At 36.3% G+C, this 18,569-nt stretch overlaps 1 protein-coding gene across 1 annotated transcript; it reads right to left on the reverse strand.

The window, feature by feature from the left end:
* Window positions 1–2,461: 2,461 nt before the first annotated feature.
* LOC311616177 (utrophin-like) lies at window positions 2,462–18,505 on the reverse strand (the record flags this gene model as incomplete). Its single annotated transcript, XM_084907449.1, has 7 exons — window positions 2,462–3,171; window positions 4,425–4,560; window positions 8,729–8,904; window positions 10,500–10,638; window positions 14,064–14,236; window positions 15,714–15,905; window positions 18,377–18,505. Coding segments are annotated over 7 exons (1,134 nt in total), but the record flags the coding sequence as incomplete, so codon positions are not given.
* Window positions 18,506–18,569: the final 64 nt, after the last annotated feature.

The raw sequence follows: 18,569 nt of genomic DNA on the forward strand, positions 1-18,569 counted from the left end.
CCATATAATAAAACCCTAATATACAAATCAATCAAACAGCCGAACAATCGGTTACTATAATGCGCATTGACCACCAGGGGGCAGACTCTCAATGCAGGAGCTGCCCCCTGGTGGTCAGAGCACTTCCACAGAGGGAGCACCACAGAGCGGATACCTATAGCATCCGGCCAAGTGGAAAGAGAAGAGTACCATATAAATAAAGGTGATCTTGTTTCCTAAAGAGAAAGTGTTACCCTACGTGATAGCTCTGCTACCACTGCAGTCTTGCTTAAGACCCTACTCCACCAACATTACTATCAAGAATGCCATCCAGCCTAGCCGTGTGGCTCAGTGGTTGAGCATCATCCTATGAACCAGATCATGGTTCCTTTCCCAGCCAGGGCACATTCCCTGGTCTCAGGGGGCATGCAGGAGTCAGTCATCCAATCAATGATTCTCTCTCATTACTGATGCCTCTCTCTCCCTCCCTCTCCCATCGCCTCTGAAATAAAAAAAATAAAAATAAAATAAAATAAAAATAATTATAATTAAAAAAAAAAGAACGCCATTCAGTCCTTAGCTGTCTTGGCCCTTTGTAACATTTAATGCTGTCACACACCCTCCCTTGAACTCTGAACAGTCTGTATTCCTGACTTTCCTCCCACTCTCTCTGACCTTCTAAGTGTCCTTTATAAGCTCATTCTCATCTGCCCATCCATCAAATGCTAACATTCTAAAGGGTAGGAGTTTTGGTTTCTACCATTGACTCAGGCTTCTCTCCCTGGGTCCTGGTTTCTAATGGTTACATCTACCACACAGAGTTTAAAGATGCCAAGGACTCTCAAAAATATACTTTCAGTCTGGCAATTAGATATTCAGACATGTCCAAATCTAAGTCATCATCTGTCTCCTGAAACCTCCTTTACAGAGTTAATAACTATTGGGTCGGCAGCTAAGTAATTGCGGGTTTCACACATATATGGCTTCAGTTGAATTTTTAGGTTTGCAGACGTAGTACAAATGTAAAACACATTTTGTTATTTGATAGTTGGCTATTCAGCTGTTAATCAGTAAAAAAAGTTTTTTGATCTGTTTTGTAGTTTTCGTTTGGCGTTCGTTGAAAAATGGAAAATCAAAAGGAACATTTTCGTCATATTTTGCTTTTTTATTTCCGCAAAGGGAAAAACGCATCGCAAGCTCATAAAAAGTTATGTGCTGTTTATGGTGACGAAGCCTTAAAAGAACGGCAGTGTCAAAATTGGTTTGCCAAATTTCGTTCTGGTGATTTTTCACTCAAAGATGAAAAACGCTCTGGTCGTCCAGTTGAAGTTGATGACGCCCTAATCAAAGCAATAATCAATTCGGACTGTCACAGTACAACACGTGAGATTGCAGAGAAGCTTCATGTATCACAGACATGCATTGAAAATCACTTAAAACAACTTGGCTATGTTCAAAAACTCGATACATGGGTTCCTCACGAACTGAAAGAATCACAGTTAACGCAACGCATTAGCAGCTGCGATTTGCTAAAGAAACGTAATGAAAATGATCCATTTTTAAAACGACTGATAACTGGCGATGAAAAATGGGTTGTTTACAACAATATCAAGCGGAAAAGATCGTGGAGCAGGCCAGGTGAACCAACTCAAACAACATCAAAAGCTGATATTCATCAAAAGAAGGTTTTGTTATCAGTTTGGTGGGATTACAAAGGAATTGTCTTCTTTGAACTCTTACCACCCAACCGAACGATCAATTCTGATGTCTACATTGAACAACTAACGAAATTAAACAATGCAGTTGAAGAAAAGCGGCCCGAATTGACAAATCGAAAAGGTGTTGTATTCCATCATGACAATGCAAGGCCACACACATCTTTGGTCACTCGGCAAAAATTAATGGAGCTTGCGTGGGATGTTTTGCCACATCCACCACATAGTCCTGACCTTGCACCATCTGATTACTTTTTGTTTCGATCTTTACAAAACTCCTTGAATGGTAAAAATTTCAATAATGATGATGATGTCAAATCGTACCTGATTCAGTTTTTTGCTAATAAAAACCAGAAGTTTTTTGAACGTGGGATTATGATGCTGCCTGAAAGATGGCAAAAGGTCATTGATCAAAATGGGCAATACATTACAGAATAAAGTTATTTAGTTCCATGAAAAAATTGTCTTTGATTTTCTTTAAAAAATCCGCAATTACTTAGTTGCCGACCCTATAATTGATCTTTCCAGATCAGCTATCCTGATCTGATAGTGGGTTTTGCTAAGAGGAGTTACTTGACTTCCTGATATCCTAAGAACATCCATCCTAGGATCACTCCATCCATCTCTATAGTGCAGCTATAGTCAGCTTACAAAAGGTAACTTTCTCCTGCTTTACAACCTTTGACAGCTGCCCACTGCTCTCAAAGCGATGAACTGTTCTCAAGACACAGCTTAAATTCCTTGTGATGCATGGTGCGGCCTCCAGGATCTGATGTTTGCCAGCATCACTCATTTGTTACTTCATGCTGAGTCACTTCCAGGACCCAAGTGCATTGTGCTCATTCTCTGTCTCTTCTAGACCATTTCACTTGCTGCTGTTCTCTCTGCAGTGCCCTTTCCCCCACTGTTCATCTTTCCAATTCTTATTCATGCTTTACAAACTAGCTTGGAAATGATCTCCTCTGAAAAGCCATCCAGTTACCCCCTAAGGCCAGGTATATGCCCTACTTTTATATCTCTATGGATCCCTCTATGTTATAATTGCTTAGCTACTTGTCTCCCCACAATAAACTCTTTGGATTAGAAGGAGTGACATACTCTTTGCTGTATTAAAATGGTGACTGGCGTAAAGTGAAAGTTCGATTAAACCCTATTCAGGGAATGAATGACTGCATGGATGAATTAAATATCCCAGAATAGTATTTCCCAAAGTGCTTTTGTTGGAATTCTCTGCACAGTCAGCATTGGTTCTTCTTGGACATTCATAATTCGCCTACGTACAGTAAAATCAGTGACATTCTACCATAAAGAAATTCTTAATACACACCTTATTCCAAGTGGAATTCACAGTTCTTAAGCTTTCTGACATTTTTTCTCTTTCATGTAAACTCAGACTTTCATCTGAGAGCATTTCCAGTTCAGTTCTATTCAGCCATCTGAGTTTCTCAGCTTGCACGTCCATTTCCTGGTTTAAGTCCTAAAGGTGTCAGAAGAGAGGTATGATTAGAAGTGTGTCATACTAGAGAAAGTTCAAGAACTATATTAGAAACTAACATACTTTGGGTATTTTACAAATGTAAATTTTTAACTTCTTAAGTAGACAATAAACTTCTAAGAAGCCTGAACATATCTCAACAAATTGTAATTGACACGGGAACGACCAACCTCCTGCAATGTGCACTCGGGTGCTCCCTGTCTCATAATAGAGTCATATCCTCTCCTATCTACATTGATAATTTAACATTCTGTTCTTAGATGATGCAAATGATGTCCGTTCCAATGAAAGGCCAAAACAACATAAAAAGGGTTGGATGCATCTCTCTCTACCTCATCTCTACAGATCCTATTGTACTGTCCTGCCCTTTGCAATGGCCCACAAATATTCCAAGAAAATGAATGAAATTTGTAGTTAAAACAGGAACAAGTTTGTTGGCTATTTGATGTCACATTTTGAAAAGAAAACTTAGTAATTGTTTCCCACATAGTATTTTTTTGTTGTTACTAATAGTTTCCAAAATGCCTCAATCTTACTTCTTTAGACAAAATCTCTAGTAGGCATCCTTTTAGGCAAACTTTGATGCATGCCTTTGTGTTCATTCACATACTCACCCAATTTCTTCTTTTATAAAATAAAAATATGGACACAGTATGTTTATGTTCTGCAATAAGTCTTTCAATTCTTAACACAAAAAGATATAAAATTTATGGCTATTTGATTATATTTATTTATATATCCTTACGTATTTTATATGTAGCATAAATAAACAGTTATAAACAACCCTTGTAGGTTGTAGATAAACAGAAAAGATTGTATTAATACAACCATGACCCTGGGTCTCAAGTCACTTAAGAGTTTTCTTGTTTCTACAAAACTCAACTTTATAGCTAGTAATTAGCAATTATCTTCTAAATCCAAAAGCAAAAACTTTACTTCAAAGCAATAATTTATTCTACAATGATGATGTCTACTTAAAGTATCCTAAAAACCTTAGGTCTAATACTGAGACCACACGATTTCTCATTTCTATCAGGGAAGCCTTACCTCTGCAAGAACAAAAGACAGCTGCTCTTTAGAGGGAAAGTCCAAGATATCCCTCTTTAAAGTTCACGACATACACCACAAAGCACAAAGTTTCTTACCTTTTTCTCCTTGTAATATTTTATCTTATTTTTAGTGTAACTGTGCGTGCATCAAAAAACAATTGGCAAATGTAGAGACAAACCACTTACCGTTAATTCTTTGAAATTTTCTTCCAGCTCGGTGGTGGATCTCTTTTGCACAGCATTCTCGGCCTTTGTTAACCAACAGGTAATCTCATCTGTTCTACTCTTATATTCCATTATTTGCTCATTTTTCCCATATATTCTAAAAGAAGATATTATTGAAAAATATTGGGACAAATTATCCAATTAAGCAGAAAAGCACACATTTGCCTTGCATATCCGTACTAAGTAAGCCGCAAATGAAATGACTCCTGATAATTATTTCAATACGTTTTAATGTGTCAATAATAATGTATACATTCTGCAATGCCAATTATTTGATAATGTAAGAATTCTTCCTTTATTAAATCCAAAAACATTGAAACTAAAGACTGTTATTTTCTCTCATCATGAATATTATATTGAAATTTGATAATAAGAATTTTTTAAGCTAGATCCCACTGTTCAACATAATAGACTTTTTAAGAACCATGAAAAGTGTTTTGATCTAAAAGTATAAGAAAAGGCACATAATTACTCCATAGAGAGAGAAAAACTTCATTACATGAGATATTATTAACATTAGGTGGCAACTATTATTCCACTTTATTCACAGGAAAGAAAGAAAGGATACTGAAAATGGAATTTTTTTACAAGTATTAGAAAATGGAAATCTAGTTGGTTCATTAAAATAAAACTGATATTTAAATATAGCCTACTCATAAAAAGAAATCTAGAAAATAAAGAAAAGTTTTAAAGGACATAAGGACACAAATAGTTATTATAAATATAAAAAAGAAACTGTCTTAATTAGATCATTTAAATGTTATAAGAATAACATTTATAAGTATATAATCCATGTGTCAGAAGATGAGAGTATGATTAGAACTCATATGACAAAGAAGATTATTTATTTTTAAGAAAGGGTTTGAAAGCTATTTAGAGCTTGGGGTGGTATCATTAATTTTATAGCTAATAATGTAAATTATTATGCAATTTTTTAATAAATTACATTGTATCACCATATTTTTATGGCTATAATTTTGTCTTTTCAACCACAAAAAAATATATATTCTAAATAAATATATATTTAGTAGAGAATCAGTAATATTTAAAAGAGGGTATTTTAATATTTAAAAAACTAATGAAAGTCACAAGTTTTTAAATTTAAGTATCCATTAGGAGGAAATACTGCTTCAAAATTAAAAACAAAAAAATCAAGAACAGTACTATTGTTAAGACTAAAAATACCAAAACAGGTAATTTACCCTCTGTATCAAAGAGTATTTCACTAAAATAACTACTTTGGAAACACCTAAAATACTATTATAGACTTGCATTTAAAAAAGAAAAAAAAAAAGCTGGCATTTAAATGTTTCATGTTTCATAATCATGACTAATTTAGTATTTTGAAAATATACCTATGAAGGAAAATAGCAAGTTATTTCAATACTGCTTATTTGAGTCACAAAATTTTCATCTGTAGACTAGCTAAATATAATCTACATTTTAAACGTTATCCTTATGAATAAAAACAAGCTTTAAATTCATGTTCTAACAGTAGACAACAATTGCTCATTAAGAAATAACACTGTGAGCTGTTGACCTGTGCAGTTATTTAACTACAGGCACTCAATACAAAACAGATTGAAACGTGCGCTTTTTCGATGACTATGATAACAGTACACATCTAAGCTCTTAAAGTGCCAACGTGGCTCTGAGTTAAGATAAATGACTAACTGAAGTGATGTTAAACCACGAATTTATAAAAACAAGCACTTTAGTTAAAATATCAGATGTTGGAGAAGAGGTACGTTATTCTTTTCTTTAAAAAAAAAAAGATTAAAATAAGTAGTGGCTTCAATGTGTTAGTTCTGGAAGCTATAATTAGCACAGCTCACAGAGATCCATTTGAAAAAAGCTTTAGAATTTCTGTATTGTTGCTAATATCTACTATGCCAGTGGGTACATCCTTTTCTTTAGAAGACCTGGCAAATAGATAATTTTCAAGCTGGAAAGATTCCCCATGTAAACTCATGGGCATGGCATAGAAGATCCTAAGAACCTCAGCTTCCAATCGTGGCCCTGGTCCCTGAACCTTCGTCTCCCTCTAACCTTGGCAGGTCTCTCCCCTGCCATACTGTTTCATGCCTCCCTCCCACCTTTGCCTGTTCTACTTATTTTCCCTAGAAGGCCCTCCCCAGGCGGAATGTATGGGAAATGGTATAAATACTTCAAAGCTCTGTTTCAGGATCTTTCCCCTGAGAGGCCTAAATGCCATGGCTCATCACCCCACCTGGCGACAACACTGCATCTTCATCAGAACATAGCATTTTTTCCTTAAAATCTTTTCTTCTTCCCCTAGTCAGTTTGGCTCAGTAGACAGAGCTTCAGCCTGAGGACTGAAGGGTCCTAGGTTCCATTCCAGTCAAGGGCACATGCCCAGGTTGCAGGCTCGAGCCCCAGTAGGGGGCATTGCAGGAAAGATGCTTTTCACAAACACTCTAATTTAATTCTTATGACACTCCTCTACGAAAATATCCCAGTTCTTATTTACAGAGAGAAAACTCAGCTAGAGGTCTGTGGCCTTCCCAAGTTTGTACAGAACTGCACTTGAGAGCATAAGTTAGCATCATCAATAACTTTGTGTGAGACCTTGGACCGCCCCTCTCTGAGCCTCAGTTTGTAAAGCTGTACGAATGGGCCTGCTGGTGGCCTAGAGCAGGCCTGAGGAACTCCCAGCCTCTGGGCACTGTAAGGCCCGAGAAATCATTTTGTCTGGCCCTGCCAAGGCATTAGGGGTGAGTTAATTAAACATTTGACCAAATATAGCAGGCTAATTTTTAAGTTGTTAATTTTGCATGGCCTGTAAATGATGGTATAAATATCCCAATGGCCCTTGGCAGAGGAAAGGCTCCTCAACCCTGTACTAGCAGAGAGTTCGATGGAGTTAAATGGGGCCTGTGTACAAGGTGCCAAACGCTGTCTCCGCTCTGTGGCAAACTCTCAACCAAGACACCCAAACTGCTATTGCTTCTTACCAAAACACACAAAATGATAGATGTTGTTATTCTATAAAAAACAACCAAAGGCCAAACAGTCATACTTGAATATTTTATGTTATAATATAGGCATACCTCACTTTATTGTGTTTCATTTTACTGTGTTTGACAGGAATTGCATTTTCTTACAAATTGAAGGTAAGTCCCTCAAGCCAGCAAAAAGATATGACTCATTGAAGGCTCAGATAATGGTCAGCATTTTTTTAGCAATAAAGTATTTTTTAATTAAGGTACATAATGGATTGTTTAGACAAAATGCTATTGCACACTAAATAGGCTACAGTATAGTTTAAATGTAACTTTTATATGTAGTGGGAAACCCAAAAATATGTGTGGCTTGCTTTATTGTGATGATGGATTTATTATAGTGGTCTGGACCCGAACCCACAATATCTCCAAAGTATGCCTGTATTGGACTTAAGAAGATATTAGGTTGGCCGTTCACAAAATATTAGCATTGTTCTAAAATAATACATCATCTACAGAGTTAAGATTAGCAGGAAAAAGTACCTGGAAACTTTTAGCCTACAATTACCATTAACCCACCCCAAAAAGCTCATTCATAAGACAGAATGTATTAAGCAAATTAGAAATTATCCATTAGTTATTAACCATCTCAGGAAAATAACTTCAAAATAATTTTAAAGCAATATATAGCACATGTATAATGTTGAACTTTATAGTCACTGGAAAAGTGTTTACAACCAGAAGGTACCCTAATAAAATCTGGGACACTGTAACATAATTTAGCGTAAGAACAAACAACAATACATCATATGTATCCTGTTACCTGGAAGAGTTGAGGTATTTATTATTTGCCAAGCACTGACACATATATGAGCACAGCACACCCTGTGACTAAGAACGACCTAGCAAGAGGATTACTAATGAAGATCCCAAGGTCCAGTCAGGAAATGAGCAAGTGAGAAGCCTGACCCTGAACCCCGATCTTCAGACCAGAAGTCCAGAGTGTTCTTTCAACTACTTCCAGTTCCTGCCACATGGTCACCGTATCACAATCAACAGTCAGAAATAAAAAGAGCAAGGCAAGTTTCACGTGTATCCTACTGCACAAAAAGTGGGACTTCATGGACAGCCTGAACATTCAGTTAGGAGGAGGGTTCTAAAATGCATAACATGGACAGTGCAGGTCTTAACTGTCAGTAATATCAGGCAACACGAGAACTCTGGACTTCTCTGATTGTATCTTTAAAAGGCCCTGCCCTAAATGTCTATCCTTGTGCCCTTAGCTTAGTGAGGCTCAGTCACCTTGGATGCCGATCCTTCACCTCTGCGATGATCGCAGCCCAACGTTGATTTAGGCGGTCCAGCTTGTCTTTTAAGGCGCTCCCATCCGTGGGGCCGAGTCTCTGGACAACCCCGTCCCAGGAGGCGTTGAGGGCTGAAACACCGGGCTGGTGACTGCTAATGCTTTCCTCAAGTGCCTACAACAGAGGACAGCCCAAGATGAATTCTGACACTAAGTTAACATTTCCTGATGCAAGGAATCCCCCAGGTTCCCAGGCATTAATTTACATGCTAGACTCTAGCAGCTAGAGGAACAAAGTCATGGGATACATTATATTCATGAAAAAGGCACTTAAAAAGATTTTCATTAAATTTCAGTAAGCGCACTACACAAAATCCATTTTGAAATCTCACCCACGCTTGTGGATGTCATAGGGTGAAACAGGGTAATAAATAATATAGAGAAAATAGCAGCTGTTTACAACTGAAGCATAAGCATCAATCAGGTTTGATTAAATTAGATTGCTTAACTTTTCCCAAATATGTGCTTGAAAGCATATATCAAAAGGAAAAATAAATCCATATGCCCTTATGTCCTACCACAGATAGGTAAACTGCATTTTCTTGAGACATTGCTTCACTGGTCTCTAAATTTTTAAGCAACAGATTTAAAGAGAATATTTTAAAGTTAAATTTAGTCACTCATCTATATTTCTAAAAATAACATGTATATGAGAAAAAATAAATGTATTTGTTAATGCCTCATGAATCTTCTCCATGAAATACATTTTTAAAATATAATAAAAGAGAAAATCTTTTAACAATGGTAAATTGAAATTTTGTTTGCTTTTCGACCATTATGTTTAAAGCCCTATTTTATTAGCAGAACTGATTTTGCTACTGTTATATTTTCCAAGACTGAATTAGACTTACATGAGCAGCTGCCCTGACATAGCTCACGAATAATTTACTTTTATAATAATTATCAAAAATACGAAGTGGCAATAAGTGCTAAGTACAGAAAACAGGGGTGAGGTATGCTGATATCTTTCTGCCTTAGTCTTGGGTACAAAATTTTACGTGTGTCATTTTAAATATATATATATATTTTTAAAAATTTTTAAATGTACTTTTATTGATTTCAGAGAGGGAGGGAAAAGGAGAGAGAGAAAGAAGTACCAATGATGAGAGAGAATCATGGGTTGGCTGCCTCCTGCATGCCCCACACTGGGGACCCAGCCTGCAATCCAGACATGTGCCTTGATTGGGAATCGAACCATGACCTCCTGGTTCATAGATCAACTGAACCACACTGGCTGGGCATAAATATAATTTTTTTAATATTTTTTTTTTCATATTAGCCACTAAAGAGTATTTTTAATTAAATTTCACGAAAATTTAATTAAAAATGTAAATAATGTTTCCTAAGCCTTTATGACTGAAAAATAGATTTGGAATAAAATTTGCAGGTTGTAATGCATCTAAAAATTCATATATTTAGCTCTAACTTTTGAAATATATCTTAAATGCCACATACTAAAAGAATATGGCCCAGCCAGTGTGGCTCAGTGGTTCAGCATCGATCTATGAACCAGGAGATCATAGTTCGATTCCTGAACAGGGCACAACCCCAGTGGAGGGCATGGAGGAGGCAGCTGATCAATGATTTTTCTCTCATCAATGATGTTTCTATCTCTCCCTCTCCTCTCCTCTCTGAAATAAAAGAAAAAAGAAGAAGAAAGGAATATGGCAGTTAGTAGCAGATCTGCATCCTGTGATGGAGAGCACTCACCTTCTGGTGGGCCCTGGCTTTCTCACCATCTGGAGCCAAGGCATCAGCCAGTAACTCCTCAGCTTCCGTTGTCCACAAACCAAAGTCATTTATATCACAATGGAACTTTATCCATTCTTCCATAGACCTGTCAACATAACTAGAGGACAAAAATGAACATAAAATAGGTTTCCAAACTTTCCAGGACTGCTTTGAAACATTTTTTTCTAAATAAATTCAAATCTAATTTAAACTGAAAGCTTCAAAAATCAGTGAATTCACAACTCACTGCTCTAAGATCAGTTTTCGTAATGGATTACAGTTAATGATTCCTTTTAGAGAAAGGGGTCGTACCAAGAAACTGGCTCAAGCACCATCCTACCCCCCTTTCTTTCACATACATGCCTGCACACATACGCACACATACTAGGCAGCTTATTACCTGGAAAGACAGCCTTCTTCAGTTTGGAAAATCAAGATGGATTAGCTACAGGCAGTTAACCCACCCAACTTTCAACAATTAACATTTCTAATACCATGAAATGTCAAATATGATTACTCTATTCTTTTAGGGAAAAAATTATGGTGTTTTACTTCTCAGGTAGAACAGAACCCAAAATGCCAAAATACTTCAAAATTTCCTTTCCCTCCCTTATTCTCTGTGTGATGGACTGAATAGTGATCCCAAAACTCATGTGTTGAAGCCCTAACCCCTATAGTGACTATTTGGAGATAGGGCCTTCAGGGAGGTAATTTTTTTAAATGAGGTCTTAAGGGTGGGGCCGTAACCCCACACAACTGGTATCCTAATAAGTCAAGGAAGAGACACCAGAGATATCGTTCACTGTGTCCGAAAAAAGCAGAGAGAAAAAGACATGAAGGACACAGGGAGAAGGTGGCCAACCGCAAGCCAGTAAGAAAGGCCTCAATACAAACTAACCCTGCTGGAGCCTTGATCTTGGAGTTCCAGCCTCCAGAACTGGAAACAATAAATGTATGTTGAGTAAGCCGCCCAGCCTGTGGTGTCTTATTAAGGTAACTCTAGCAAACTAACACCCTCTGTGCAATGACTAATCCATAGTACAGTATGGAAGTGCCTGCAAAGCCCAGGTTAGGCAATGAGACAAAGGACTACTGAGTTGCCCATTTAATCCTCTCTCCTTTAGAAATAAGATAAAGTCAAAGCCCAGTGCTAGTCATATTTAGAATGTATAAAATAAGTATAAAGAAGGATAAGTTTTACTGCAGTCAGATCCTAAACACTTTCCTTCTGCCTTTTCATTTTGTTAAGTGGTGCTGGGAAAGGCTTGGAAGATACCCCTGAGATTTTAATATTAATAAAATTCTTACTCTATATAATAAAAAGATATTACTATTTTAAAAAATAATAAAATAATCCCTGACAACTCTAACTCTAAAATAATGTTTATTTTTCCTTCTCCCATGAACATAATTTTGAAAATGTAGTTAATATTTGTTAAGTGCCCATAGCAAGCAACATTCTATTGGGCATGACAAAATTAAGAGCACTTCAAACAGAATACTATGAAAAAAACATTAAAACAATATTTATCGTCTTCGGTAAAAATGTGCAGTAACTAAATAACAGCCACAATTTCAGCTTTGGGGATGCTGCAATAATAAAGAAAAGATGTTGCTAGAAAGGCACTCCAAAGACACTGAGAATATAAACAGTAAACCAAATAAATCTAAGCAGTATATCCGTATATTAGAGAAAGAGAGAGAGAGAGAGAGACAGGAGAGAGAGAGAGAGAGAGAGAGAGGAGAGAGAGAGAGAGAGAGAGAGAGAGAGAGAGAGAGAGAGAGAGAGAGAAATGTTCAACTAGGAGGCACTAAGTCATCACCTCCTTTCTGATCACGGTCAGTTCATATGGGAGGCAGTATGGAATTGTGAAGGTCTATGGACTTCCAGAGAGTCAAAGGACTCAAAATCCAAGCCTTAATCTAGAAACATACAAATTTGCTTTCTCAAATATTGCAACTGGCATTGATATCTTTCCCCAAAAACATTCACCACCTCAGTTCCTGGTTTCTGATGACGTTACCATTGCCTACCTGGGTCCCTAGGCTTGATACTGAACAGTCAGTATATAGAACCACCCACCTGGAGCCTTAATACAAAACATATTTAAAAATAAAATTCAGGTGGCTTAGCTATTAAATGATCATTTTAAATCAAAAAAAATTGTTTTTAAAGGATACATAAATATTTAACTAATATCACACAAAAAGTAATTTGTAAGCATGAAACAAACCAATATCAGGAAGGAAAAAGACTCATAAAGTATAATTATGTAAAATTAAACCCATACATCAAAAAATACCGTTAACAAAATTAGACAGCATATGAAAAGCTGGGACTAAGCAATAAACAAGAAACATGAATAGGTAATATCCTTAATGTAGAAAAAAAAAACTCTTTACTATTAATCAGTAAATAGTAATACCATAATAGAAAACTGAGCAAAGATATGACCTAACAACTGACAGAAGAAATAACACTGGGGCCATTAAACATATGTAAGAATATTGAAATGTCGCTGACAAAGAATTGAAAATCCATTGAGATGCAATCTTCACTATACAATTGGCAGAGGTCTGAAAGAAACAACAAACAACCTTTCCTTGTTAACAAGTGTTCGGTTAACTTTCACATATACTGTTGGCAAGAGTATAATAACCAATCTCATAATGCAGTGCAGAGCCTTAAGATGTTATTACTTTTAACAATTTAATCTTTATCTAATAAACAAGTCTAATTAGATAGAAGTATGCATAAAGGTATACTTAAAACAATATTCTCTAAATGCATACAGATGAATTTAAAAATCCATACAAATAAATATACCAAAAGGCCACTGAAAGATATCTTTTCAAAGATTATATAATCACACATAGGTGATTATAGGCTAAAACAAAACAAAACAAAACAAAAAAGATGAAGACCATGATGCCTAATTTTTGTGTATATGTCTCTAAAGTTTTCCGATGTACTTTTCTGTGTTAACTTTCTCTTACATGGTACTTTATATTGGGCTATTATTTCACATCTTATTTGCCTTTCTACTATATACCCAGTTACTGCCAAAAATCTCCTCGTGTTTTTTTTTTTTAATTCCACCTATTAATAGGCTTGGTCAAAATCTAGAAAGACGGAGGCTCAAAATCATTTTACTTAACAAGTTAATTTTAAAGAGTTTGTGGTTATATATGGATTCCAATTATCTGTTCCTGTCTCTCACATTAATCATCAACATGTTGGGAAAGTGAACATTAATGAAAACCCTTAAGCTATTTTAAAGAAAATGGAGACTATTTAGATATTTAAAATTAAAGGTGCTTCCTTTAATTATTAAGATATTATGTTGCAAATGATCACCTACCTATATGTAATCTCTTTCCTCTTTCTTTAAGGAACTACACTCAACACAATTTATTAAACAGAGCCTCTTCCAAGGATGTGAAACATACTCTCATTAATCTTAATGTACATGTGACCTTTGTCATGGCTCATGAGCTTATAGTTATTTTTTTAAATTAAAATTTAACTTAATTTACACATACCCTTTACGATCATTATACATCCTGTTGATTCCATTCCAGTTGGAATCCAAATGACAGAGTGTCTCTTGGATCTGAATAGCTTCAGGTCCAGAAGCTTGTGTAGTAACATCTGGTTGTTTCTCGTGAATGACTGTGATCTGCTCTCCGAGCTTGTCCAGTTGGACTTTGATATTCTACAAATATATTGCCAAACATTAACAAGATCCAGCAAAAAGGTAAAAAAGAATGAAATCACAGATGAAAAATGTATATGGTATAATACTTACTTAATAGATAATGAGATATAATAATATTTACTAATCAAAACTGGAAACTTAAAAAAAATAATAATAATAATACCCGGTATTGACCAAAGCGTAAAGAACACTACATGATATCCCAATGGTGAGAGAAAAAAAGATCCTAGCACATGTCCCATGTGGCATTTGTCCAGAAATAAAAAAATTCTATAACATTCTGTACAGGTAATGAAGTGCTTAAGCTAAAATCATTTATGTTTTCATATATTTAAAATGCTAGTTTAAATGACAGAAATGAGCTGTCAATCAAAGCCATCAACTCTATCAGCAATTTTATTGTGACCTCATATCCTAGATAATAAAAGGCTAATATGCAAATTGACCAAACAGTAGAATGACCAGTCGCTATGATGTGCACTGACCACCAAGGGGCAGACCCTCAATGCAGGAACTGCCCTCTGGTGGTCACTGTGCTCCCACAGGGGAAGTGCTGCTAAGCCAGAGCCCTGAGCCAGGCTCATGGCTGGAAGTGCAGCAGCAGTGGCGGGTGGCAGGAGCCTAAGGATGTCCGAGGGCTCCCACACTGTGAGGGGGCGCAGGCTGGCTGAGGTACCACCTCTAAGTGCACAATTTAATGCACTAGGCCTCTAGCATAAGTATAATCAGATTATATGAACAAGCCTTAATGATACTTAATAGTTTTGTGAATTAACTGAAAACTTCTAGATCCCTAATTAACTTACAATCAATATCCCATCCCAGACCCCAACCATTGGCCAATATCAAATCATGATAGGTGACAAGATTAATGCTGACATTTCATATCCAACTGGCAGTCCAGTTTATAAGAAGGCAATATGTTTTGTGCAGGTGTTTGATTCACATAGGGGAAATAATGAACAACATAAACTGAGGAACAAAAACAGACCCTGAGACAGGGAAGCATCGATCACACTGTCAAACCTCAGAGGGAAGGTAGGAGAGGGTTGGGGTAAGGGGAAGAGATCAACCAAAAGACTTGTGTACATGCATGTAAGCCTAACCAGTGGTCACGGACAACAGGGTGGGTGGGGGCATAGTTGGGAAGGGGTTTGGGATGGAAATGGGGAATGAGGACAAATATGTGATACTTTAATCAATATAGAAATTTTTTAGAAGTTTTTAAATCAAAAAAAAGTCTCTGAGGATGGAAAAAGTAACTGCATACTAAAAATCCACATCTACTTTTAAAAATTAAATTTTTATAATATTTCTTTGGTAAATACAGGAAAGGTTTATTGTTCATACACATTATTAAATCTTTGGTCCAAGATTTAAAAGCTACAGATCATCTAGGTAGGCACAATGACAAATTCCTTGCATTATTTCTACATTAACTGCAGCGATTCAAAGGCCCTGCCTGGAGATTTACCTTCAGAACATTTTCCTGAACAGATAAGTCTGTATACAGGTGACTGGTTAGCTCGGGAGCATTAAGTGATAACTCAGCATCGTCCATAGAACGGAAAAGCTTGGTAATCTCAACCAAATACTCTTGAGAAATAAGTGAGGCTTTAATTCCAGAAGCTAGTTGGCCTCTTCTCCTCTGTTGAATGGGAATTTCCTGTAAAATCATTAAAAATAACAATGTATATCTCTTAAAATATCCCCACAATTAACCGGAAAAAAAGCACAAGATTATTTTGTGGAAAAGTACAATACTTGGAACCAAATTTTTTAAAACTGTATTTTGATTTTTTATATTTTTGCCCTGCTTTGCTATGCAAACCCTTATCAATCTCTATTCTAATTTTCGTCTGCAGCCTAATCTTAAACAGATATGTTTCGCTTTAGGACCAATGCCACCGAAACTCATTTAGCAAACAGGAAAGCATAACAGGTTCTTTCCTGAGTTACTGAGGACAGGAAAACATGCTGCAAATCATAAACTTCCATATGAAATGAAACATTTTAATATCATTATTATTTCACCATTTTTTAAATCTCACAATTATATTTAAGACCTCAGGGCCTCACTGTTAAAAAATGTAACTAAGTTAAATAAGTATTGATAACATAACAAGAAATTTAATTGGGTTTTGATTAAAATAACATACAGTAATTCAATATACAATCTTGACGCTGGAGAACAATATTATAGAACATGAATATCCTACATAAAACAATAAAAGGCCCTAAGACCCTAACTTCAGAGAAAACTAAGCTAAACTGAGTGGACTACTTATCTGCCCTAATAATTCTATTTTCTGTGTCCTCTAATCAGAACTTTCAAAATAACAAAGGTGATGGGCCACACACTTGTCCTTAAGGAGTTGAATTCTTTTACTTGTAGATGGCTACAATTTAATAAATGCTGGCTACTATTTGCAAATAACCACAGTTCATCTACTCGTGAATTGAGGTAGCTTCTTTCATAGTTTCACTGTCTCTACATTGAGCTTCTGAAAAATGATATTCCCCTGTAAGTTCAAAAGTATAGTAAAATGATCACAAATACATGTTCATTGAGTTAGTGACTCTGAAAATGGTTACAATTCCTAAATGAACCCAAAACTCAAGACCAAAATCATCGTGTTAATAACAAGATGTTTAATCTAGAGTTCTGCATTTATGTGTTACAAGAACAGACCTCGGGGGAACACCAGCACATTTATAATGTGGCTGGGATTATGGCCATTGAAAAGGGAGCTTTTCTAAAATATAATTCATAGTTTATCCACTTCCCAAATTTGGTTATTTGTAAACTAGACATTTTTTTTGACATGGTCAGGCCTCTCCATATAAACTAAAGATCCGAAGGAGGATGGTGAAGCCTGAAGAGGGGAAGACCATGACCCAGGTGACACAGCCACTGGATTGAGCCTGGTCTGAGCCATTCCCATGCATATATTGCCCAGTCAATAAATAAATATAACATTTCAAAAAGAACTTCCGCAGTGTAATGCCAAAATGATGCGCTGAGAAATGTGATCCAGTGGTATAGCGCCTCAAAATGAATCAAAATCAACAACCCAATCTTGCAGAAGTGAGGAAAACAGTCAGGAAATGTAGGGACTGCCCATTTTCACTGGTTTGAAAGTGATAACATTTTAGCTGGTTTTCTCTGGGCTCTTATAGAAACTCAGTTACTATTTAATAATGCAAGAAGGATCTAAAATGTAATCTAACACAGCTTTCTAATACTGCCAAGTTTTCAGTTCCACACTTTTTTTTTTTTACTTCGCTGGTTTCAAGACTGAGATTCTCAGTGAGAGAAGACACTCAGCCTGTTGGATCCAGTCAGTAAATGGCGCACCATTCCTGGCCGATTCACTAAAATGTCCAAATGATAGCTGTTTCCTGAAAGGATTTTAAATCCTGCTATACCAATGTGACCTTCTTGTGACATAAGATTTATTAGAACCTGATGTTTGAACACGGCTCAGTAGCCTATTCAATTGAAATATCAATCTAAATTCAATTTATATTGGTATAAGCCAATAACTTGAGTTTAAACAGGGACTATTATTTTTTAAGTTTACTTTTGAAATGTCAATAGTCATTGAAAATATAAAGTGAATCTGGATTAAATATTAAAAATAAGTTTCAATACAATTTGTACTCATTGGAATATTAGCACATTTAAAAATTAATAAACATTATTGGAATCACTGAACACATTATTAATACTATAAAATTTAAACACAGTTTCTCCCAGAAGTTAAATTTTAAAATGCACAAGAGAGCCAAAACCGGCTTGGCTCAGAGGGGTCCCGGGTTCGATTCCAGTCAAGGGCATGTAGCTTGGTTGCGGGCACATCCCCCGTGGGGGGTGTGCAAGAGGCAGCTGGCCAATGTTTCTCTCTCATCGACGTTTCTAACTCTCTATCCCTCTCAATTCCTCTCTGTGTAAAATCAATAAAATATATATTTAAATAAATAAATAAAATAAAATGCACAAGAGAGAGACACACACACACACACACACAGAGAGAGAGAGAGAGAGAGAGAGAGAGAGAGAGAGAGAGAGAGAGAGAGAGGGAAGTGGCGGGGCGGGGCTGTCCTCGCCTGAGCATCCAGGTTGTTATAAAATACCTTCACAGAAGTCAGCTGCTCGTCCAGCACTTTGGGGCTGTCGGTCTGCTGCTTCTGATCAATTTGTCTGCCAGTTTTGATTACAGTTTCTACTTCAAGTTTGATTTCACATTCAGTTCTTTGGAGTTCCTTAGAAAGAAAACATGACAAATCGCACACATCACAGTGAAAACCCGGTAACTGGAATCATTTC

The sequence above is a fragment of the Pipistrellus hanaki genome (genome assembly GCF_964339955.1).
Source record: "Pipistrellus hanaki genome assembly, contig: scaffold_85, whole genome shotgun sequence".
NCBI lineage: Eukaryota > Metazoa > Chordata > Mammalia > Chiroptera > Vespertilionidae > Pipistrellus > Pipistrellus hanaki.